The sequence below is a fragment of the Lepeophtheirus salmonis genome, chromosome 6 (assembly GCF_016086655.4).
Source record: "Lepeophtheirus salmonis chromosome 6, UVic_Lsal_1.4, whole genome shotgun sequence".
Classification (NCBI taxonomy): Eukaryota; Metazoa; Arthropoda; class Copepoda; order Siphonostomatoida; family Caligidae; genus Lepeophtheirus; species Lepeophtheirus salmonis.
Window position 1 is genome coordinate 10,981,685 of NC_052136.2, and position 25,384 is coordinate 11,007,068.

General features: G+C 30.0%; 2 protein-coding genes across 2 annotated transcripts in view; one reads left to right on the forward strand and one right to left on the reverse strand.

Moving 5' to 3' along the window:
• The window catches only part of LOC121120529 (uncharacterized), a 191,557-nt gene that overhangs the window by 123,112 nt on the left and 43,061 nt on the right, over positions 1-25,384 (reverse strand). The gene's annotated exons all lie outside the window — the stretch shown is intronic.
• LOC121120757 (beta-galactoside alpha-2,6-sialyltransferase 2) lies at positions 13,072-24,352 on the forward strand. Its single transcript, XM_040715609.2, has 2 exons — positions 13,072-13,719; positions 23,600-24,352. Exons 1-2 carry the CDS (start codon positions 13,136-13,138, stop codon positions 24,204-24,206), a joined length of 1,191 nt encoding a protein of 396 aa, XP_040571543.1. The 5' UTR covers positions 13,072-13,135; the 3' UTR covers positions 24,207-24,352.

The following is a 25,384-nucleotide window of genomic DNA, read 5'->3' on the forward strand; positions in this document are numbered from 1 at the left end:
TAAAATCTCTAAATACATTATAAAATAATAAGATTTGTCTAATTTTCTTCTGTTTGACATATTTCCTTTCTGGGCTACCTCCCAAAAGTTTTGTGGAAAGCTTTAAGACGTATCACTCAGCTTAAACTGATGATATTATTTGTCAGTTTTCAAAAAAGAAGGCCTTCTTTGAACCTTTTTATAGACTAATTAGTCTTGAGATTGAGGTTATTTCTAAAGAAATTTTAATTATCCATTATATGTTTACACTGCAAGAGTTATAGTTATGTCTGAAAAATTTCGTTACCTTCTGTTAAAAGCAGCTAAGTTTCAAAACAAAAGCAAATATGTATCGAGTATGATTCAATTTTGTCAAAAAAAAGAGGTAATGTTTTTTACGAGATTTAATTTTATTCCTTTCACTTTAATTGCAGTTTGTCTTTATTATTGAGTATGAAGGAACGACCTCTTATTAAACCAAATTAAAAAAAACACACATTTTTTAAGGAATTACATAATATAGTTATGAGATTGTGAGTTTCTTCATGGTTCATAATATTTTTACGAAATCGTCTCTTCATGAACCTTTTTTCTAGTAATTAGGCTTCACCTACAAGACAAAATTTGCCAATGAATATTATAAATATATAACTTCCGCATAAATAATTATATATAAATGTATTCTGAAAAATAATGTAAGATAAAATATGGTTATCAGTTAATTAAAAAACGTCAAACCCATCATTACATGCCACTGACGGTAGTGCTTTAAAAGCATATCTAAGCATTTTTAGACCTGAGATACAAGAGTAAGTCCTATTTAAAAGAAAATTCAAGGATAACATCTTATAAGGAGCTCCGAAGTCCAGAGGTCGAAAGAAGGACAATTAAGGTTATTTGATGCACAAGGTATACATGAAGAATCAATATTTGGAATTAAACTTACCCAATACGAAGGTCGATCCTGTTAATACGAAATAAGACTCATAAACAAATAATATCCAATCAAACCGTTGACGAAATTAATTATTCAGACTTCCTTAAATGGTTAGAAGCATGGAATAATGTTATAAATTTACCCATATGATGGAAAAAATTAAGCAAGAGGAAAAATCACTATTATGAACATGTTACTAACCGGAATTTTCCACAAAAGTTGGACATATCATATTCATTCATTTGAGATTTTGGCAAACACAAATAAGACTTTATTTGAAGTAATGAAAACCGTTAATGAATACCTAAAATAGAGAAGACAAATATCAGATACTCGATACAAATTATTTAGAAGAAAACAAGGGTGTACGGAAACATTCGATGAATTCTATGGGTGCTTCAAAACTTAAGCAGAAGAGGCAGAAAATTGTTTAGCTGCTTTAATAATTTGCAGCATCAACAGCATCGAAGTACGACCAAAGTTGTTGGAGAAGACTCCACAGCGGAATTTGAAAGGTCCTCCCATGTATAATTTATGTGTGTTTCATTTGTTGTAACTTTAGAAAAAGCAAAATATCTCAAAGTACATGAAGTTTATTTTTATGCTGAAAGTTCACCGTAATTATTTAAAACTGTAATAATATTAAAAACTTAATCAAGCAACTGTATTTTTGATCAAAGTAATCACCCCGATATTAAAATAGGGAATAAATAATTTTAAAAATATGAATAATGTATTTCCTCAAGCAAATTTTTACAAATTTATGTCTCTTTATTGTATAATTTATTATATTGTAATTTTCCTAATATTGAAGTTAGTATTGCTAAGTATCTGTATGTTCAATGTTCTGCAATCAAGTTTTTTAAAAAAATGAAATTGTATTTGTAGTACGGAAATCACTATTTTTTACTTATTTTCAATCATATTCAAACAAGGAATCTTATAAACTTTAAAAAAAATAACTTGATATTAGCCACAACCAATGGGTTCTAAAATGAATAATTACATTGAAACTCCTAACTTAATAAAAACAATTATAGTGCAGATACTAAATAAATAAATTAAAATGGATTTCAGTATATTTAAATATATTTAAAGGGACCATCTGGATATCATCAAGTGTGCATTAAATATAAACATAAACAAAGAAAAGTCAAATTGATAAGTATGAGTCCTGGGTATCAAATTCAAAAATGCTCCAATATTTACAACAAAATATTAAAAAATAGCTATTTCTTTCCATTGCACAAGAGATCAGAGGGCTTCGATAAACATAGTATTTATATTTATATTAATTGAATGAGGATAAGTACTTTGGAGATGTTGACCGTTGTTATTGTCTTTACTTAGGAGCTAGAAAGTAATCATTCCTAGATAAAAATATTCATGACCTTCATGAGAATAAATATTGGTCACTTTCCTCATCTTTGTGAGAATCAGTAGTTTATGAATGAACTATATTCGTATTATCTTGAAAGAACCTGATTCAAAATGATGATAGCTCTTCTTAATCTTGATCAGTCTTGAACTTATTTGACAAATATTTATTCGACAAGAGTTTATCTGTATTATGTCACTAGTAACATTTTTATCTTCTCCACTGTCGTTGTATTTTAAAAGTTACATAAATAATTATGTTAATTTATTCATTTGTTTGTTTGGTTTCGACTAGTGTCTAAAAAGAAAGCCCAATAATGTCAACTCATGATAAAATATAATAAACAAATCTGAAAAGGTATAATAAAACAATATGATAAAATTTGTTAAAATAATATGGTAAAATGAAATGATATAATGTGGTAGAATTAAATGAGATAGTATGAATAAAATTAAATGAAATACAAGTGGGAATTGTGATTTACAATAGGGTAGTAAAATTATTTGATAGAATTTAATGACAAAATGGAAAACAAAACAAAATCACACATGAGATTTCTAGTGTGGAACTATCGTAGATGTGGATTATTTTTTAAGAGTCTCTTAAAACCTCAAAGTGAAGATGTTCTTCTCACCTCTTCGTGAGACAGTTCCATATCCGTATAGTTTGATTTAAAAAAGCTATATTGTAGGTAATTAGTATTTGCCAATGGCTCAAGGAATTAAAAATCGGAAGCCGACCTAGTGTTGTACACTTTGTTATCAGTAAATATTTCTTTTGTTTAATTCTTTTTTTTTTCCTTATGTTCTCTGGTACTGTTTCCTTTATGATTGCTTTCTTTGAGCAGCAGAGGTCTGGGTAGTAATTTTGCACATGTTCTACAATCTTCAGCGGGGAGGTTATTTTCTGTCCATTCCCTAGTATCGTGTGTATCTTCTTTCTTCTATTGTTTTTTCTATGAATCTTAAAAGATTTAAATTATTGGAATTGATTTTGTGATTTAAACTTCTTGCACAAACTCTTGATCCTTAAATTTATGTTCTATTAACTAATATAATTCCTGCAGCAGACATGTATCATTTCCGTCTTATAATAGCTTTCGACACAGAAATATTTTACAATATTTATTGCACTTTTGTATACTTTGTATTGTATTTGTATTAGTGTTATAAAAATAATTATAGTCAATTCTTGATCTCTTCGATCATATTAGAACTAATTCGAATTAACTTTTTAAATAAATTTGCCAGAATTTGATGGTAAACTAGTGTCCCTCAGTGTGTGAATGATAGTTTTTTTATTATTTATAAACTAAATACTAAAGTTACACATGGAGTTAATTCTTAACATTTATTAATAATTTTGATATAATTTTTATTTTTCATCAAACAAGTAATAATTCTACAATGGAAAGTTGATTAATAAAAATTTAACGACTGCTTTACATGTGAAACACCACGGATCAATTTCTTTCTTTTACTAGGCATAAAGCAAGATTACAGGCCATACAAATGACCAAAGTTCGATTTCCTACAGTTTTATTATTTCAATAAGCACATCTTTTTCTTTTTGTTCAAACTCTGGAAAATTTCCACGATGACTGTCCATTATAACAAATACATTTTTTGCTTTTCGTTGGTCTAGACAATTGGATTGCCCTCTTACGCCTTTTAAAATATCTAATAAGACTCTTAACAATAACAACTTTGAAGTAAAGAAGCGATAATTTATATGGATATTTAATGTTATAAGCGTTAACATATAGTGTTATAAGCTATTTACACATAATATATCTATTCTTAGATAAAATCATGTTCATAACTGAGCCTTAGTTGTACGAAGCAGTTCTTTGACCAATGAGATCGACTTTCCCATGCCTTTGTTGTAGAGCTTTACAATTGTAGGACAAAAAATTTGTGAACCTTTCGTTCAGATAGACTTTGAGTGGTTTTACCTAATATGCTTGATCACTCTCATCATCTTTGAGATTATCATCATAGTGAAAATCTTGAAATATCATAATAACAACGTGAATGTTGGCTTCAGGAGTACATGAAGCATATTAAACTTTGTTTCTGTAAAAACCTCTTCATCAGCTACAGCTTATATATCAGAATCATATAATAAATTGTCAATGCCGTCTTGATTAGCAATGCCTGCTTCGTTTAAAATGCTATAAATTTGGTCCTTTATGGTGCTGTTAAAAAGGTTCAAACATCTTGTTCTTTGTATTCTTTCCATTTATAAACTACTCTACATTGTAATAAAATAGTATTCATAAGAAATATTTGTATGTACATGTATTACTTGCAAATTTATATACTACTTTAATATAAATACTCTAAAAGGACAGAAACCAAAGACACATTTCTTCTCCTTTAAATTTAATAAAAAAAGAAGAAAAATTCCTTTCAAACCCAGAGAGACACTAGTACCCCAAAAAAAATTATGAATACCTATAGAATGGATTTTCTTCTCCATTTGTCGAGAGATTTGGGTGGTTGTGATTGAAATTGGTCGGTAATTACGAACATCCTTATGTTTTCCTTTCTTGTATATTGGGATAATATTGGTTTTTTCCCAGTTAAACGGCACCAAGCTGTGGATTTGTCAATTTTTTTTTTTTTGAAAATTATCGACATTTTCAATCATCGAATTATCTTTACTAACCCTTTAGGTGCATAAAACATTAAAGTACTTAATAATAATGATGTGGAAGGGAGGGGGGTCATAATTGTTGGTTGGCATTCTGTAATCTTCCTGCATCGACTTGTTGAATATTATAGTAAGAATGAAATAAATAACGTTACTAAGCTTCTTCAAGAAGAAAAAAAAAGATCCGATCAGGACGCGACGAGAAAGAATTATTGAGAGAAGAAATACCCGTAGGACAACTGGTTCTGCAAAGAAAATCTTGGATAGGCGAGGACAGTTATTTGGGAGGGCTTCATCAATTTTGGGAGTCTAAGATTCTGTTGAGTAAACTAAGAAAACAAATTGTATAAAAGATTTCCAATACTATGGTTATCGGTATTTCAAGTACCGTCATTCTGTTCAAATTTGTTAAAAATCATATTGCGCGGCCCAAATTTGTGCATCATATAAGAGAAATCAGGCTTGAGGTTATTTTTATCAAAGTTAGTTAACAATTTATCTTCAAATTTACGTCAACTCGAAGACACCAGAAGTTTAACAGCATTTTGGAGAGCTTTATACTTTTCTAAGTTTTGAGGACATTGGAATTTTTTGTATTGACAGCAGGATTTTCTTTTCTTCTTTGATACTCTGATTTTTGCATAGTCTTTATTAGTATGAGGCTCTTTGTTGGGAACGTACTTATCGATAAGGGAGGGAATTATGTCTCAAAAGTTAGACCACATATCCTCGACACCCACTACCATGTTCTGTGAGGTATTCGGGATGAAGACGATTGAAACCCAGTCAATGGATAACAAGCTTGAATGGGATTGATATTTAATTGGCCATTTTAAAATCTAGAGTGTTGGTGGGTGGTTCGTATGGCTTTCTCAACTTGACGATATAATCAGTATCAATAACAATGGGGTAGTAATCTGAAAGGGGCACCTCCTTCAAGACTTTGGCATAATTTTAAATGATAAATTAGAGAGGACAAGATCTAATATATTTCCTTTGATGTGTGGATATTCAGTGATGTATTGATAGAGGAAGGAGTCAAGGAAGGGTGGGATAAGTAGATTTACTGAGTTACAATAAGGTCTCGGAGTATTTGAGTCAACTGCAGGAATATTTAAGTCCCCGCCCACAATATTTGAGTTTTGCATTTCCTTGATGAAAGAAGAGAGCACAAGGGTTAACTTTTTTTATTAGAGTTGAGGGATCTATATACACACATGCATTTCAAATTTTGAACTTGAATTGTACACAGTTTAAAAAAAATATCATGGACTTGGTGGTTCAGTTACGATCCGTTCGATAAATTAGAATAAAGTTGGATTCAATGATTTTTGTGTTTAAAGGATTATATAACCAAGTTTCGGTGATATAGATCAATGAAAGTTGGTGGTTGTCAATAATCATTTGAAGAGAATGGATTTTGTGGAATAAGCTCCTGATATATATGTAATATATCTTTAGTTTTTCCTTTTGAGATTCTTATCTTCCCAGACCTCCTTACAAGCTGAAGGAGGTCTGGGTTTGCTGCATTATTTTAAATCTTCATAGACCTTCTTTTCGACGTCTCTTTGGTATTTTGTGAGGCATGCCTTAAAACTCAAATTTATTTGTTTTCTTCATTTATTTGTTTTCTTGCTTATAATAAGTTGTATGGTCGGGACATCAACTAACCGCACTATAATTGGGGGTGATCCATTCTGCTTACTCCTTATACGAAATGCGTATTTGACTTTACATTTTGCAATTCTAAACTTTTCTACAATTATCTCTTCTGACTCAATTTCTTACGGTAGACCATAAATGATCAGTTTTCTTTTATAGTCATCTTTCTCCCGTAGATCATAGTAAGTCCATTGTTTGAGACAATCCAGCTCCCTTTCCACATAATCAACTCTCTTTTTGGTTAATTGTTTTCATGAGTGGGTGATTCAGAGACTCTTACTTCTTGTTAATAGACGTTAATTCAATAGTATACATAGACTGAAGAGAATCACAGGTCTCCCTATTTCCTTTTCTCCTGCCATCCATCATTATGATAATAACATGATTTTATTGATGAGCGAAACAGTTTGATAAATAACACAAGTTTTAGCTAGGAAGGTGATATTATTAACAATATATTTAATCAATTAACAAATATGGAACTGAAATTATCAAGCAAACAAATATAATGGATTGTTTATATATTTATTCTTAATACATTTTAAAGACATCAGACATCAACTATTTATTGAGAGTTTATTCTTTTAATTTCTTTATTCGTTTTTTTGGTAGGTGGAACGTTGTCTGATCATGATTTCTTCATGGAACTCAACACGCTTATCTAGCTATATAACATTTTTGTCATTTAAGTATTTCTTTGTAACAAAAGTAGCACAATATTTTACCATTTTAGGGAAAGTCTAAAAATATCACTTATAAGCAAATACAGAATAGGAACTTCGTTGGAAAAAGTATATTCGAATTTTATCATGTATTAATCCTTTTGCATCGACGGGACACTGGTGTCCCGTATTTTCATTCATTTGTCCTTGCATATTCATTATATTAAGATATTTATAAATTATTAGAATAAGTAATAGTAGATCTCTAGAATTTATAAAAAAAAATTACCATAGGACTTTATATTAGTCTTATATGAGTCTTCAAACTGTCATTTTTTTTGGAATTCCATAAAATAACATTTCTCCTCTCATATGCTTTTTATTTATGGATAATTTAAATTTTGTCTTAATTGTATAGTATAAGGAGTAATTGTTGAAAATTTTGTAATGTTTTGATGAAAAATGCAAACGTTATGGCAGTTTAAAATTGTTGTGACACTGGTGTTCCTCTGGGTTTGAAAGTTATCTTCTTTCTTTTTTTATTAGATTTAAAAAATTTATTCAGGATGAGACATGTTTCGTTGGTTTTTGTCCTTTTTGAGTATGCATATTAAAGTAATCTTTATTAGTAGACTGATTAGCAATTAATACATGTTTGTACATACAAATATTTTTATAAATACTTTATTATTGAATGTAGAGTTGTTCATGAATGAAAAAAAAACAAAAACATAAAAGAAGATATTTTAACCTTTTTTAGCAGCACTAATAGTAACCAAAATTATATCATTTTAGACAAAGCAGACAGTGCTGATTAAGAAGACATTGACAATTCATTATATGATTCAAATACATACTTAAGTTATAGCTATGAAGAATTTACCACAGAAACAAATGCAAAAGATGCTTCATTGACTCTTGAAGCCAACGTTCATGTTTTTATTATGATACTTCGAAATTTTCACTTTGATGAAAATCTCAAAGTTGATTAGAGTGAATATAAATTAAGACACTGATAGTTTATCTGAACAAAAGGTTCACAAAAATTATTGTCCTACCAATGTTAAGCTCTACAACAAAGGCATGGTGGAGTCGATCTCATAGATTGAATAACTGTTTCTTAACACAAAGATTCAGTCATCAACACAATTCTATGCTATAAGAATTATATCGCTTATAACATTAAATACCCAAATAAATTATCGCTGCTTGACTTCAAATTTATAATTAAAAAGAGTCTGATTAAATTTTATGAAGGGCGTAAGAGGGTGCTCCAATCGTGTAGACCAACGAAAAGAAAAATGTATTTGTTATAATGGACAATTGGACCTTTACCGGAGTTAGCACAAAAAATAAATAGATGTACCTTTCTGTACAAGCAAAAATATAGAAAATCAAACTTTTTCATAGGAGAATTATTACTTGATTGAACTATAAATAAAAATATCAAATATCAAAATAATTAAAAAATGGTAAAAATTCATTTCTATAGCGTAACTTTAGTATTTTGTTTCTACATAATAAAAAATTACCCATCACACCCAGAGGGACACCAGTGTTTCATCAAATTCTCGCAAATTTTGGCAAAGTTATTAAAAAAAGTTTATTCTAATTAGTTCTAATATGATCAAAGAGATCAAGAATTGACTATAATTATCTTTGATTTTCTTTTCAACTCCTTGTGAGTCTGAAAGGGAGAACGAAATTTCTTGGCCCAAAAATTCATGTTTTTATTGACCTTCAATCTCTTACTAATATCAAATTTTCCATGGCTGGTGAATATCAACGTGGCAATTTTTTGCTGCAATTTTTGTCAAAAAATAACAAATGACATTGTTACACCATTTTTCGTAACTTAACAAATCCAGTTTTAGTTAGTATAAATGAAAAAATTGGATTAGAACTAAATAAACTTCTTAAGTATCGTCATATAGGTAGTCAATGACTTTTTGAACGCCCCATATATTGATCTCTAACTTCTTTTTTTTAAATTACAGTACTCTTATTGTGTATACATGTCAACATGAAATGATCATATTACATCATTAAGAGAATATTTATAAATATTTTATAAGGTGGATAAATGGATGGTATACCATAAAATACTATTTAGAATAACTGGATCAAAATGATCCAGTTACAACTGGATCCATAAGTTTACTATGGAACAAAAGTTTATTTTTTGAAAAACTTAATGGTAATAAATATTTTTATTATTATCTCTAATGTTGTGGTACATTAAGGACAAGTCAAGAAAATTTAAGTCTGAAAATTTCAATAAGAGGTTTTTTTTTTTTTTGTAGTCTAAAGTTAAAAAATGTGTAAATTTGGCCCATAACATGACACTGGGAATAATATGAGGGTGTGCTCAACTCTTCAATTGTACACTGGACAGAAATACAAACATCCATACATGTTTACAAATAAACTTTGTTTTATAAATAAAGATAATTCCTGGATTCAATTTTTTCATTCCTTTTTAGAATTAAGTATCGAGGTTTCAACGAATTTTTTACAGACTCTGAGTTTTGAGTATGCTCAAGGGATTTTATAAATTAATATATGGTCGTGCTTGGGGAAAACTCGGACTAAGTCATCTAGCATTTTTGACTTTTTTTTCAGATCATAATGTGAATTTTATTTAAACAATTTTATAACTGAGCTGAACAAACTAATAAAAACAAGCATTTATAAATAAATCGTTTATTCAATAAACAAAACTGCATTCAAGTAGGAAAAAGTAAATAAAACTTAATACATTTTCTAATAGGAGTCCAATGTAAACGATGCAATTACATTTCAAGACCTTACGATGGCATAAAAAGATTTGTTTGGAGTTACATGATACATTTTATGACACTGAATTAGTTCTGAATCAAATTTAAAACTACATTGATTGAGCGCAATAGGTGAAAAAAGAGGAGAGGAAGATTGACTGCGTTGTCTCAAGGATCCCAAGTTAAAGTGAGCACTCTTGTTGGTACCTTTTATTCAAGCTGCAATTGAAGGAGTTGAGAGACTCTACAATCCCAGCTTTATATGAGGCGTGACATGCCCCTAGCCCCCTCCTGGATGAAGACAAACAGGACGTTCACAGATGCCAGTTACTTAGTTTTGTCTATGAGAAGCACATCCTTGGAATCCTACACAAGCCACCTGTCGTTTATGTGACACCTTGGCTTCCACAGAGATCTTCTCGTCTTAAAAGAAGCACAACCTGCTTGAACAACTAGAAGAGGCCCAAGGACTTACTGGACTAGTGCTCCTTAATACCCTGAAAAAGGCCTGCTTCAGCTTTAACATGTAAAAATTGTACAACCGGATCTGTCCTAGATGCCCTGTCGACCAGTCCGAGTCATTGATCTGATCGCTGATGGCAATCTGTTGGTTCACTAATAAGTTCATGATGCAGTTACTGTTGCCAGATTGGTTGTGCTCCTTATTGGTAGAGTTCCTTCCCAAAAAGTCTCCAATCAGCAGGCTTTTGCGAAATATAATTAATTAAGACTTCATCAAATGATTATTTATTTGTTTATAGAGTTTCTTCGTCTTTTCTCTCATCAGAAATATAACGGCTTGTAAAGAATTCCGTTCGGACTCTTTAGAAAGAGGTGCAACATTCATGTTTAATATGCTCTATTTGAAAATAAATTAAAATTGACTTAAATACACTCATTTTACACTAATAAATGCAAAAATACATTAAAAATGACGTCAATTGTAGGAGAAAACTCATTCTAAATCTTAAATTATATCCGGTTATAGCATAAATTTCTGCTATAATAAATTTATGAGGGCAAAACTTCCCATGGTGAAACTTCCCAGGGAAGAAATTCCCGGGCAAAACTACCCGGGGCGTAACATCCTAGAACCCTTCATACCTATATATAGGTATGGTAAAGGATTCCAAAAAAATTAAAATTTGAAGGCAATAAGAAACGTTATTTGATAAAGACCTTTCGCAGCGGTGGAAATTTTTGTTCTTGTTTTCTTCTATATTTTTCCAGTCCTGGCTTTCTATGTCTAATTTATAGGTATTCATATTAAGGGAATTTTATGTGTTTATATAGGTATATCTTTGACTAAGTACATCTCATAAATAATTTTTCTTAAAAAAAATTTACGAATGGTCTTTTGACTTATGATGTGTCATAGCCTAAAGGTTTCTAGTATCATGCCAAGTGATGAATATTATATCTACCCCGGTATGTCATAAAAAAGAAGAGGAGAAAAAGAAAACAAAAATTAACGTTGTAACTTTGACAATTTGAAGAATGTTTGAAAGTAGAGCAGCTTAGCTGTCATGGTGTTTCATTAAACTAACTGTGAGCAGCCCTGACATGGTTGGGAAGGAGAAAACACATATGATACAAGCCTAACTCCGTATATAAAAAGAATATAGATAAGAGTTACTCTGATGTATATCCTTAATTCAAATCTGAATGCACTGAGTACTTACACATATAACTTCCAAAAAATTCCGCAGCGTTGCTTAGCTTCTTCTATAAGTATACACAAGTGTTCAATCCAACTACGTCTCTATCAATAATATATAGGTAGTAGATCGAGTCGTATTTTTCATTTTGTTGAAAATCAAAAGCCAATAGTGTTTTTTTAACTCTGTTGTTTTTTCAAGTGTATTTCAAAAATGTAATTTTCAAAAAGATAAGATAACCCTAAGCTATATAAATTTCACTTTGAAAATGAGAGAAAATGTGCTTTTTTTCTCTATATTTTCCGGTACTGGTTTTCTTTATGTAATTTACAGATATTCATATTAAGGGAATTATATTGATTGTCCTTCATGTGAAGCGTTCAAATATGATGAAATTTTAAATATAACTTAACCTTAAGTTAAATAAGTTTACGATTTGATGATACTTGGTATTGATATATCATAATTGAGCCCTATAAGTAGTTCAAGTTAACCCCGTTAATTAAATATTTGATAAATTCATAGCCAAAACTTATTTCAAAATAATTTGCATATACTTAATATCATAAAAATAGAGTAATTAATTAATTTAATAAAACATTAACGTAAAATCATTCACAAAAATAAAATTAGAAGATCGCAGGAGAAGTGAAGGAAATAGATGAAAGACGAGTTTGAGAAAAAGTGTAGAGGAGAGGAGCCAATCTCCTGTATCCTCCTTCATGGAAGATAGACTGGACTAATATTGTGATGGAGGCATTTATAAATTACACTTTTTATGAATTTCATTTTATAAAATGATTTAATTCCAATATCAACCCTACCAGAGCCTTCTTTTTTGATAAAGTTATACATTCTTATGTTAGGTCATAGTCGTATTTTCTCAGTTCTTCTACACCATTTGTATTTGGAAGGCGTGAGCCTTCACTAAGAGTTTTCTAGAATTATATGGTTAAGATGTTAATGCTTAATAAGACTAATCGTTTAATGTGAAAAGGTACTCAAATTACAAATTCATTATAATAGAGTAAATAGCTAACTCAATAAGAATGGATTACTTTAAAGAGAGCAAATTTTGTCACTCCCTTGAGAAACAACTACAACGGCTTCTACAATGGAAACATCTTTGATCCATGATTTTCTTATAACTTAAAAAAGTAGATAATATTTCACTTTATAATCATTCTATACATATGTATTTTAAATTATATAGTCTTATTATGTTTGTTCCTGTTTAGCTGCTTAAATATAAATCAAGTCTCATTGTAAATTCAAAAAATGAGGCAACTTACTTTGTTCAACTGGAAGCAGGTGTTAATTGTATTATTTTTTTTCCTTTTTCTTTTTTGACAAATTTACAAACAGTTGTTCATTTTATAACTTGAAGTTATGTTCAAATAGATTTATTATATCGACTCATCTCCAACATGAATTGTAATCATACAAAAAGGAGATACCTTATCCTCCTTGTTGCTATTACTGTTCTAATGATATTCTTATACAACAATTGTTTCCCAACAATCACAACTATTAACATTGATGGAGCCAAGATTCTATTTAATCATAGAAAACTCATGGAGCAGCAATTAAAGACAAAAAAATTGACCTTTGAAAAATATAGAGACTATAGGATTGTGTATGACGACATCTTAGAACTTGAGAAACTGCAGAGTTTCAACTTTGATCTTCGAGACATCCATAGAAACGTTATTTACAAACTGTATGAAGTTTATCGAGGATCTTCATCTAATATAAAGAAGAATCTTACTCCTAAACAAAGATTCGTAATGGAGCAGAAGGAGATGATTTGTGATGCTTTGAAAAGTTTTAAAGTGTTAATTTATAAGCAAGGGGATACAAATTTTAGAAAAATGAAAAAGGATCACCTATTTCCATCTGCGCCTTTTTTAAACAATAAGAGGTTTAATACTTGTGCACTTATTTCAAATTCTGGTTCAGTTATTGGATCAAAACTAGGAACATTTATTGACGCTCATGATCTAGTTGTAAGGTAAATAAATATTTGTAAAATTAAAATTGTGTTGGGAATCTATATATTCAATTGTACGGCACAGGTTTCCTTGTGACATTATATCTTTTGATAAGTGAGTAGTGAATAATCAGATACATATTCGAAGTTTTGTGTCAGTCCTCATTTAGGACTGAAGACTCCATTCCTGTCCAGTTCAGTCTTGATCTGGACCATTCAGTCCTGTATATACGAATATACTCTAAAACTAAGTCAAAGTTTTCCTTGATGACGTAACTCTATTTTTTTATGAGTAAAAGTATTGACAGTCTAAAGGACCTACCGCCTTAAGGACCTGTCCTAAGACTGATACGACCAGTCTTAGGACTGGACAGTTCCTAATAAATAAGGACTGACACTAAACTAGATATTCGTATTTTTTTTATAGTTTTAACAATGCAAATTCTAAATTTCAAATATCACTTCTTTAAACGATTTTTTAAGAATGGTACTTTAAGCAGTTTATCAGTTATTAACACATTCTGAAATTAATGATCCAGGTTTCTAAGAATGTTATTTTTGCGTCCTTAATACTTACTATATAAAAATATCACTTGAAGAATCATGTTTCCTAAATCTTTTCCAACATACTCGCACAATAAATCCTCCTTATAGAAACTAAATATCCTTGACTAAGCTATATTACTGTCAAGGGACTACTATGTTAAGTGCTTTCATACATATATCTATGTAATCACTATTTCTATGAATAAACCTGCTCAATCGTGTTTAGAAATTAAATTAGAGGGTTAATAACGTCAAACCTAACATGTATACAAACTTCACGTGACGGAAAATATGAGAAGAATACCGAGAAGTTATCTAACTAATAAGTACATACTTTACCCAAGTAATCAGGTTGTATAAAATATTAAATCATTACTTTTTTTTTGAGTAAGGAGAAGACCAAAAATATAGATAGCTATGATATGATATAATTATAGGATATAATAGCTATGGTAAAAAGGAATGCCTTTTTTTTCAAAAGATGGCTAAAGTAATTTGTATAATTGTACTCGGTTTACATTAGATGGCATTAGAAACATTATATTTTGTTCTAAAAATGTATTTTATAACATTTTTGACTCAGTATTGTTTGAGGGGGCGTCGAAGATGGGCACACGCGAAGATAAAGTAGGCCATATTTTACATCTCTTCTTCGACAAAGTGTAAAACAAAAAGCCATATGGCTTAAATGTGAATAACATCTATTGACCTGATACTATAACAGGCAATCACGTGGTATTTTGGTTTCGTTGATTCTTTGTTGGTAACTTTTATGTCAAATTTGATATGAATACCCTTAACGAAAATGTGGGTAAAATAATGGAAATCGTAGAGGCCGACCTCATGACGCAAGCACTATTTTGATTTCAAGGACATAAACATTAATGGAAAAAATCAATTAAAAATAATGGATGTATTTTTACTACATATAACATTTACGTACTTTTATGTATAAACTGTTTCCGTATCTTTAGTTAATAACTATCAAAATGTCAAAATAACCATCAACATGAACTGTCATATATGATATACAGATTTAATATTCATACTCTGTAGACAAACAGAAGTAGTTATATCACCGATATTAGAAAAAAAAATCAATTTATACCCACTAGAGTGGAGCTTTATTTTTTTAATTTGAGAAATGTAGAGCTTCGAGGGCTGGATTTTTTTTAGGCTTAAAAATTGTCTATTTATTTTGAAAGGTTTTGAAAAATGTTTAGAGGTAGCTCAACGGCTCCGAAGTTATGAAATTTACGATCTAAAAAAATTTAATTTGACCTGAATATTAAATTCGTGTTACAACAAGTCTAAAGGTACAAGTAATTTAACAAAATAAATTTGCTATTAAATTTTTTTACAGTTTTTTTAATAAGGTTTTGTGCTAATTGGTCAAAAAAAGCAAAGACTACCATAGGTTAAATTTTTTTCTGTAATTCCCCCTGTCTGCTCATAAAAGAAATGACAACCATTTATATTTTATATGTCCCAAATTATTGACAATTCTTAATTTATTACTCGAAATGGAATAAACACGTTATGTTACGATAAATTTGAACTTTTTCCAAATATTTACTGACCTTTCTTCGAAAAAAAAGAAGAATTTTTTAGCTAAATTAATTTAATAAATTGAGTATGAAGAAATCCTCATTGTACAGAAATTAAACTTTTATTATCTTTACTTGATCCAAAAAGTCTTTATTGCCAAATTTTAATAAATAAGTAAAATAATTAAGCCTTATTTTATTTTAAACTGAGATAACATTTTGGAGCACTACTATTTATTTCAAATTTTCCATACGTGATCATGCAAGGCATATGCTTTCACACAACAAATTCAAAGAAGGGTAGGACCGCGAGATCTTGTGTTCCTTGTTAGAAAAAACTATGGCTGTACCTATAAAAGAAATTTCTCGAGACAGATCCTTACTTATGAAAGGTTCGAGATGAATACCAACTAGCTTTTGATACAATAATTCATTTAAAAAATGTTAAGGATCTTGCTGAGCGTATAATTGGTCTCATTAAAGAATATAGTGGTTTACTAACATCTGATGAACCGCAACTACGATCCTCATACAAATGGTCGAATATCATCGATGCTTATATGTCCTTGATTCAAGGAACAAGACAATAATAAATGGTAAAATATATATATTAATATTTATTTTTTTACTCGGCCAACTGGCATTACTTTATCTTCATAGTGATCAAAACTTATAAGAAAATTGAAATTGTAAAACAATCAGAGAAAAAACTCGTCTCAACAATATTTATAATAAAATTGACGCAGTTATTAAATAGAAAAGGAATATTTATACATACACAAAACCGAAAACAAGATAACAACAGCCGAAGATAAGATCAAAACAAAACTTACCTTTTTTTAAACTTAAATTAATAATTTGATCACTGGGATGATGCCATTGATATTTGATTTTCCTGCTGATCTTTTTGCATAAATTATCTGCTGAGTTTTGGTAATTATGGAATTAACCTTTTTTTCTCCCTTCCCATTGTAGTGAGAAATCATCTCATCTCTACCGATCGTAGCTCTAAAATTCCAAAGTAATTCGTAGGAAATCCCGTCATATAGTTCCTTTAGATAAGCAAAATTCCAAAAAAGATGGTATGTGGTTTCACTTTGGTTGGAATTTTTTTTTGCTCCTACTTCCAAAGTTACAGAAGGAAGTTAGTACTTAAGCCACCTTTCAGTGGACGATATTTATTTATTTTAATAGCTTTGATGCTATTGTGCTCAGTTTTACTATGCCTTTTCTGACTAAATAGTCTATGAACGGTTTCATACATTATTTTGTGGCACACCTTGGAATTTTTTGAGTGGTAGCACTTGAGGTTCTCATTTTGAAAGGTATAAAAGGTGTTTGGACAACTCTATATAGTACAATAATAGTTTTGAAGTATTGCTTAGTCATCTTATCTATGAGGAAGCTCGAAAAATCGACGTACGCGGCAATCTCAGCTGAGAGAGTTCTTACTTCTACCAAGCTAAGTCGCTCACGAATTGGCATTTCCCAAATGAGTGAAAATTCAGCATGCATTGATGCATGTCTGCTTGCTCTGCAGAAATTTCCCATTCGGTTGGAGAAACATTCCAGAGTTTGCAATACCTTTTTCTAACCTGTGCAAGGATTATCCATAAAGTGGCCTTTCCTTTCTTTCAGAAAATTATCTATGACATAGAACCAGGGTTCCTTGCATTTCCACATCTTTCTGAACCTTTGAAAGTTTAAGACCTTCCACATTTCGCCTAGGTCTATCAAGGATAGTCCTCCGTTCCTCAATGGAGCATGGATTCTGTCATAGGAAATATTATTTTTCTTGTCCATTTCGATTAATGAATCTTTAATAACAGTTATTTTTTGAAAGGTTTTCTAAGTGAATGGTATTACTCTTAAAAGATGTATCATTCTAGGAACAACATTGTGTTCCATACTATGATGTTGTACCAAACGTTCAAATTCAAGTTCCTGAAGAGGCTTCAGGATCACTCAATACTTTTAAGAATCTCTGTGTTGTTCTTCCGGCTTCCAATTGTCCATACCCAAGATCCTAGGAGTTTGATATATTTAGATATTTGAATAGGAACTCAAAATATTTGTTTTCTCTTGACTCATTTTTAATCCTGAGGAAAGGGCAACTCCTTGGAGAAGAGTTAAAAGGCTCTTTTAATTGGCGTAATGGTGTCAAAGACACTCCCTCACACAATTAAAGTAAAGTCATTAGCCTAACTTAGACACCGAGGTTATTTAAAAAATCAATGAGATACCAACAATTTGAATATCTCGATGAATTTCTTGCAGAATTCAATTAATACCGATATTGAAGAGAAATGTCGATTTAGGGTCACCCTGTCGGACTCCCCTTTTATTCTTAAGAAATTCTCCAGGTTTCCATATTTGAGGACAGTACGGGAACCTGCTAGAATTGCTCCAAAGATCCTTATCATAAAGTCACCAAATCCTTTCCGATATAGAGAACGAACAACGTGTTCGTGTGATAGAGAATCAAAAGCATTGGCAAAATCAATGGCCATTATCGTCGTGTCATTCTATTTGTGCTGAAAAGTTAGCTATCAGTTTACCCTTTCAACCATATTGAAAAGAATGGATGTAGGTGTTTGTGATATTATTGAATCTGCTGCAATTACATATGAACAGATTTTATAAAGACAGTTTTGCATGGTTAATGGTCCATAGTTCTCAATATATCAAAGATCCTTATTAGCTTTTAGGATCAAGACTATTCTGCCTACTGAAGCAAAATCAGGAAAAAACCAATGGCTAAAACTTTTTCATAAAAAGTAAGAAGAACTTGGACAAGTATTTCACTTATTTCTTATAAAACTCAAACGTCATATTTATTATTAGTTTCAAAATCGGAGAGGGAAGTAAAGTTAAAAAGGATGTAATTGTAGTTGAAGATTGTATTGGAATACTTATTTCATTGACTAACTATAGAAAACTTAGAATTATTCCGCTCAATTACAAGCCAATAGATGGATTAAATCAATTATGATAAAAATCAATAAAGTTGAGGATGATTTAATACAAAAATAAATTAAAAAGTAACGTGAAGCCTCTCTGAAGAGAATTAAAGAATGACATGACTGGAAATGATAGCAGTATACAATTTGGCTACTAAAAAATTAAATGTATAACATTCAAAGTTAAGAGAATTTCATTATGGAGACCAATTATCATACGATAGTCAACATTATGAACAAGAAAAAAAAATAGGAGGTATGGTGATTTAACTTCATTTGTTTCGATCATATTTGTAAATATTCATACAATGAATTCTTTTTTAATATTAATATAGCTCACATTGTCAGAACATATTTATTTTCAATGCATCATCACCTGTATATAGAGTAAAATAAAGTATTACAAGTGTGGATATACAACAGATGCCATTGTAAAATGTGCTTCTACAAGTTACAACTAGAATATAAAAAACTTGTACAGCCAACACAACGTTACCTTGCTAACACAAAAAAAAGTGTATCAATGTTACATTATTATGTATTTTCTCTCGATTTCCACTTCTCCCTTGATACGTCATGGCTATTTTATAATTTTTTTTTCTTGATAAATACACGAAGTAATTAGTTATTTAATACTTATGCCCCGTTTCCAAAAGAACTGGCAAGGTGACTGGTATGTCGATAAAAGATTTACTTGCTTTTGTTTACAATTGCACTAGCTATTTTGATGATGTCACAGCGGAGTCACTTGAGAAGGAAATTAAAATTTATCAAAAGAATGGTATTAATACGTAATATAATAATATTTTAGGTTATTATCCGACAATTCTATTAGTAGGATTTTTTCCCCATCTGACAATTACGTGACTAAAATTGATTTTAAAAAAAGATTAAAAGTTGTTACGAATAAATAAAAATTAGAACATAAATTTTCAAATAAATATAACCATCATTATAGCGAAGAAATTAATTATATATAAAGAGTAAGTGGATATTATTCACAAAATATGAAATGCATTAACTAACAATAAGATCTTAATTTGTCATTTATCTTAAATATATTAAATATAGAGTTCAATGTAATTATATTTCTAAAATAACCGAATATGATGACTTGAATAAGAAAATTTTGTCTTGTGATTCGTGAGTGAATAAACTTGGAAAATGCAACGACATTCAAATATTCCAATAAAATCTAAAGAAGTTAAGAAATCACTTATATTTTTAAAGACATAATTACATAATAGTTTGCAATAACTATGTATATACAATAGTAGAATAGAGTAACTATGAAGAAAAGAGAAGCACATTATCTTTAAAATCTAGAATAATCTTCCACTTGATTCCAAATTACAAAAGGGACTCACAAATAATAAAGAAATCACTTATCAGGAATGAAACTTAAAGTGTCCAGGTTATATAACAATCTATATATACCATATATCTATACGTTATGTGCGTCAATGTACTTTCTTAGACTATGAGAAAGAGCTGTGTATGGATGGCTCCTTATCCAGTTGATGCCTTGACAACCCTGGCCTCCATACTAGCTATGATTTTTGGCACAGTGATACCCCTATTTATTTATAACATATTGCCAAAGTTTCCTATTCATTCTTGATCAAATATTGGCTAGTACATTTCAGATTTAAAAAAAAAAATGCGATTATTTAAATTTTCTCATTTTCCCTTGATTTTTCGAATCTTCATACTTCAAAATAGCTTAGTACCAAATTTCATGAGGCTCTTTTGGACAAACAAATATATAAGAAAAAGTAACGGAGTTGAAAATTTTGGTCTGAAACAAGTATCTATATCTCAGAAACTACTCACAAAATTATCTGCTGAAATTTTGCACACTTAATCTACTTATAAATTTGGGCTTGTTTGCCGAAAATCATCCAAATCGAAGATGGTTTGGTGTCATTTTTATTTTGGTTGACTTGACATGGAATTATCCTACTATAGATTATCCAATTAAGTCTTTGAAAAAAAAGGAATTATCCAATTACTACAACCCTATATTTTACATTCTCTTAAATAGTACTTCCTATGAATAGAATTATGGAATGGTTTATATTAAGAGTAGGTTTTGAACTGGCTATCTCAATTAAAGTACATGTTATTTATACAATTATATGTATTTTTTTTAACTTGTAAATTTCTTGGGTTTTTGCAACTCCCATTTTTTTTAATAAGTATTTCTTTGTTTGTATGCTTTGTTTATCTCTTTCTACAATAGAAATTTTAGGGTTATCATCATGATTATACATTTATTTTTCCTGCTACTTAGAAATTATAAAAGTCTTATTTTACCTTCCTCTGATTCAATTTTGGCGAGAAAAAAGTCATAATTGCATTAAGAATGAAATATAAAATTAGATAAAAAAGGAGCCAAAGAGGAAAAAGAAAAAATATTGGCATTAGAGGTATTCAATACAAATATCTTAATAAATTAATGAAAAAATCGGAAATGTTGGAGAGGAAGATGGGCTCTATCAAAAACACCCAACTGGGCATGGAGGAGTTAAAGAAAACAGCCCAAGTCAATCCCCGCAAGTCCATGAGGGGCTATGTAAGAGATCTCAGGATTTCAGACCAAACTGTCTAGAGTCCTATTAAAAAATGGGTGAAAAGAGCCTTATGAAGGTGGAAAGGCCAATTTTGACACCAACAATGAAAGAACCCCATCTCATCCGTTGCAAGAATCTTTTGAATGAGTCTTTTGAGTCCTTTCGAACTCTTTTTTCACACTTTTGGCCCCCCTAAAGCCCTGATGTCCCCTTACTACACCTTTTGGATGCATGTCGAGGAGAAGGCCTGCGGTATTTGTCAGCTAAACACCGCGGTCCTCAAACACACTATCAGCAAGTAATGGGACGCCATAACAGAAGACACTCTCTGGAGTAGGTGCCACAGAATTGTAGTTAAGAACGCTACATTAATTAATAAGAGAGCTCAGACACACATCTATTTATAGTATTAACTTTGTTGAAATTTTATTGTTAATTAATAAGTTATATCCTGTTAGAGTATAAAATGCAAAGTGTTTGGATCACTAGGGAGTGTACTTACTACTAAATGATGTTATCTATAAATATCATGGGAGGCGAGTAACAGCCAGGTAGAAAAATACAATTTTTTTAAAAATAACCCTTGACCAAAATTTTACTAATTTCTAGTTATGAAAAAAAAAATTGTTATTTTTAATACTAGATGAATGCACGTTAGTTTATTTTACTTAATTAAATAGTAGATCTGTTTTAATTAAATAACGTAATCTTGTGTCTTTATGCTATTGAATGAAAGCAACACGTGTATCATTCGAGAATAAATTATATATTGGTTCCTCCAAACAAAATCGTGAAAAATTAGTAATTTTTGACCTTTACATACTATAACTAGATTCATATATGAAATTTTATTTTTGAATTGGGTAATAAATTACGTAAATAATATTTTTATTTTAAAATCAATTGAAATATATAAAAAGTGTACAAGAACTCAAAGATTTTGATAAAAAAAAGATAATTCAAGCTAACTAACATGATCAAGTACAATCACTATAATAATTACAAAAATATGGAACTTAAAAGATTATGAAAAAATAAAATTTTATTGACTACATATAATTATCTTATTTTGTTTGTTTAATAATTACCTATAAATTTCCTTTTACAAGGTGTATTCAAAAAGAAAAAGACTTCGTATTTTTTAAGAAAAAATATTTATATAAATAACAATAAACAAATAAAGTAAATACTTGTTCATGGCGAGTGTACTAACATAAAAAAATAAAAAAATGAGCATACCCAATATAAATTGCCTTCAAAATTTGAAAAACCATCTCCCTTTTTGAGCGCACCTCGTATTCCATTACAAATGGGGTTTTGAACTGCGTTGCCCGGGACATTAAGAAATTAAAATTAATTAACATCTCTTCTGCTTAATAGAAAACAAAACAAAAAATGACAGTAAAATTTTTATAAATACTTTCATATTGGTTTTATTAGTGTAAGTGTGTATAATAATATATAGACACTCTTCTTTCAAACGATTATGATGTATTTTTTTTTTCTGGATTATACAAATGACTCAGTCTCACAGACACTTCCCCGGACATCAATGAACCCTCCTAATATCCCAAAATACCACCCCGGCTCTGAGTTTTTCTATGTACAAAAAAACACTTATAATATGTTAGAATACACCCCCGCCCACGGATTTTGGGCTCTTCGGCTGTACAGGTTAAGTACTGGGCATCAAGCCAGTTTAAATTGCACCACCGCCAGATTTCAAAGCACCAATAACCTTGTATTGTGGGCTGCTGGTCCCTGAGGCAGATTCAATTCTTCCGATGCCAATTCCCTGAGCATAAAAAAACTCTTCTTATATCCAAAATATACTCCGGTTCCCTGGTTGTACAGGTGAACTACTAAAAATGCTATTTATAGGTCGTCATGGTCCCGAAGACCAAAGAAAATGTTACCAGAGCTGTTTCTTTATCCTTAAAAAGCGACATATAAACTTTCAGACAATTATATTTATTGGTTTGGCCATGATTGAAACACAAACACACACACTGATATTCACATTTAATATATATATAATTATATGTCTCAATATAATTATTTTATATACAAAACATAATAAACTTCCTTGTGTTTTTTTGTTTATTGCCTCTTTTTAGTGTTATGGGCGTTGATAGATTGAAATTGTTTTCATTAAGTAACTTGAGAGATACGATGAATAATGGTCTATGATACTACAAAAATTTATTGTTATTATTTCATAAATATTCGATTATTTTTAAGTATTTTGTTGATAAATTAATTCATCTCATTTCAGGCTGAATCACGCTCCGACACAGGGATTTGAAGTGGATGTTGGATCTAAAACAGATTTAAGAATCGTAAATAGTATGATTCTTAAAAAAAATATATACAATTTCTTCGATATAAGTAATATACTGTACCATTCTAATAAAACAGAATTACTAACTTTTGAAAGATCATTTTTAAACCAGAGGTTTGAAAGTTGGATCAAAACTCAAAAACCTTTTCTTGATTTTTATTTTAAAAAAAGAGAAAATGACTTGAGTGAAAAGTTTTACATGATCAACTATAACTCACTTTGGGATATGTGGAAATGGTTAGACTCCTTAGTCAAGTATCCCATTATCAATTATATTCCATCTTCTGGTTTTATTGGTGCACAACTTTTAATGAGACATTGTAACATTCTTCGTTTAGTTGAGTTTATTCCATCTAAAAGATCCACAGATCTTTGTCATTATTTTGAAAAATTTAGACACAAATATTGTGGATATGCCGGAGATCATTCTTTATCGGCAGAAAAGTTGATATATTATGTTATGGGGAATCGAAATAGAGATGAAATTTTTGACAAAGGCTACGTGACCATCGATACTAAACATTGCCATATTGAGCGCTAAATAAACTAAATTATTACTTTTTTCAAGTTATGTTAATCCATTTTTTACTTTACAATAATAAGTACAAGTAAATACCGATGTATAAATAATAAAAAGTTTTAGAAATAAGGTGCTATTAAATAAAATATACAGTTTTATATTCTCAATATCATTTTATCAAGATTTGATTTTAGCTTCTATATAGATCTATAATCAGTATTCATTATATATTTTATTCACCACTTATTAAGGTAGATATCACGTGAAATTTGCACGCATTAAAAGTTAAAGGTTAATTTACTTTTTTATAGCATGTTGGGACAAGCGTATGAATGATTTAACTTTTTCATTTTTTACTCAACTTAAGATGGATAAAAATTAATAAGCTTTTGTTGAGAAAAACAACCTATCTTAAATCTTCATGATGGTCGAAGAAGGAACATAGCAAGTTACCAATGGCTTTAACAATAAATAAATCACATTTGAACATTTGAAAAAAAATACTTTGTATTTAATAAAATTTGATCGTCAATTATTGTTTGCATTTTCAAAAGTGTTAATAGGGGATGCAAGTTTGATTATATTTAAATCAAATTGACAGAAAGTACAAAAAATATTGTATTCAATGAGGTTTTACAATAAAAATTTAACAATTAGTTTATGAATGAAACTATAGATTGTCACACTGCCTTATGGTTATAAATATATTTTTTCAGTTTGTTCATGCCCTATTTACACCCAGCATAAATAATATTGATTTATAAATCTGTTGTTATTTTTTTTCATTGTTCTATACAAGTATGGCCAGGTGGATGCTCCTGGGGGTAATACTAGGGCTAGAGGGGCTTTTGCTTCAAATTCAGACATCCTCGCTCTACATGTAGAAATAATTCGATCAGCATAAAAGAATACCAAAATCTTCTCATGGGATCACTAATAGAAAATTAAAAAATAATGTAAGATCAAATGCTCAAACTGTTATAATAGCAGATTTAGATATTTCTCTTGCTGAGAAAAACCTTCCATTGAGTGCCCTCAGCCTAGAAGCGAGATTACAGATTTGGCTCCTTTTCAACCAGAAAGAGATTTACTATCGTCTAAGAATTCAATACCTCCAATAGAGAGTGAACCATCTGTTCTCACACATAGTGAGGAGGAGGGTCTTTTTAGGAGATCCAGATCTTCGGATTCCGAGAATA

Excerpts from the sequence above, each read along its gene's own strand:
- LOC121120757 (XM_040715609.2), top strand. The coding sequence starts at position 13,136 with ATGAATTGTAATCATACAAAAAGGAGATACCTTATCCTCCTTGTTGCT. Across the intron at positions 13,720-23,599 it reads GCTCATGATCTAGTTGTAAG|GCTGAATCACGCTCCGACAC; the intron begins GTAAATAAATAT and ends ATCTCATTTCAG.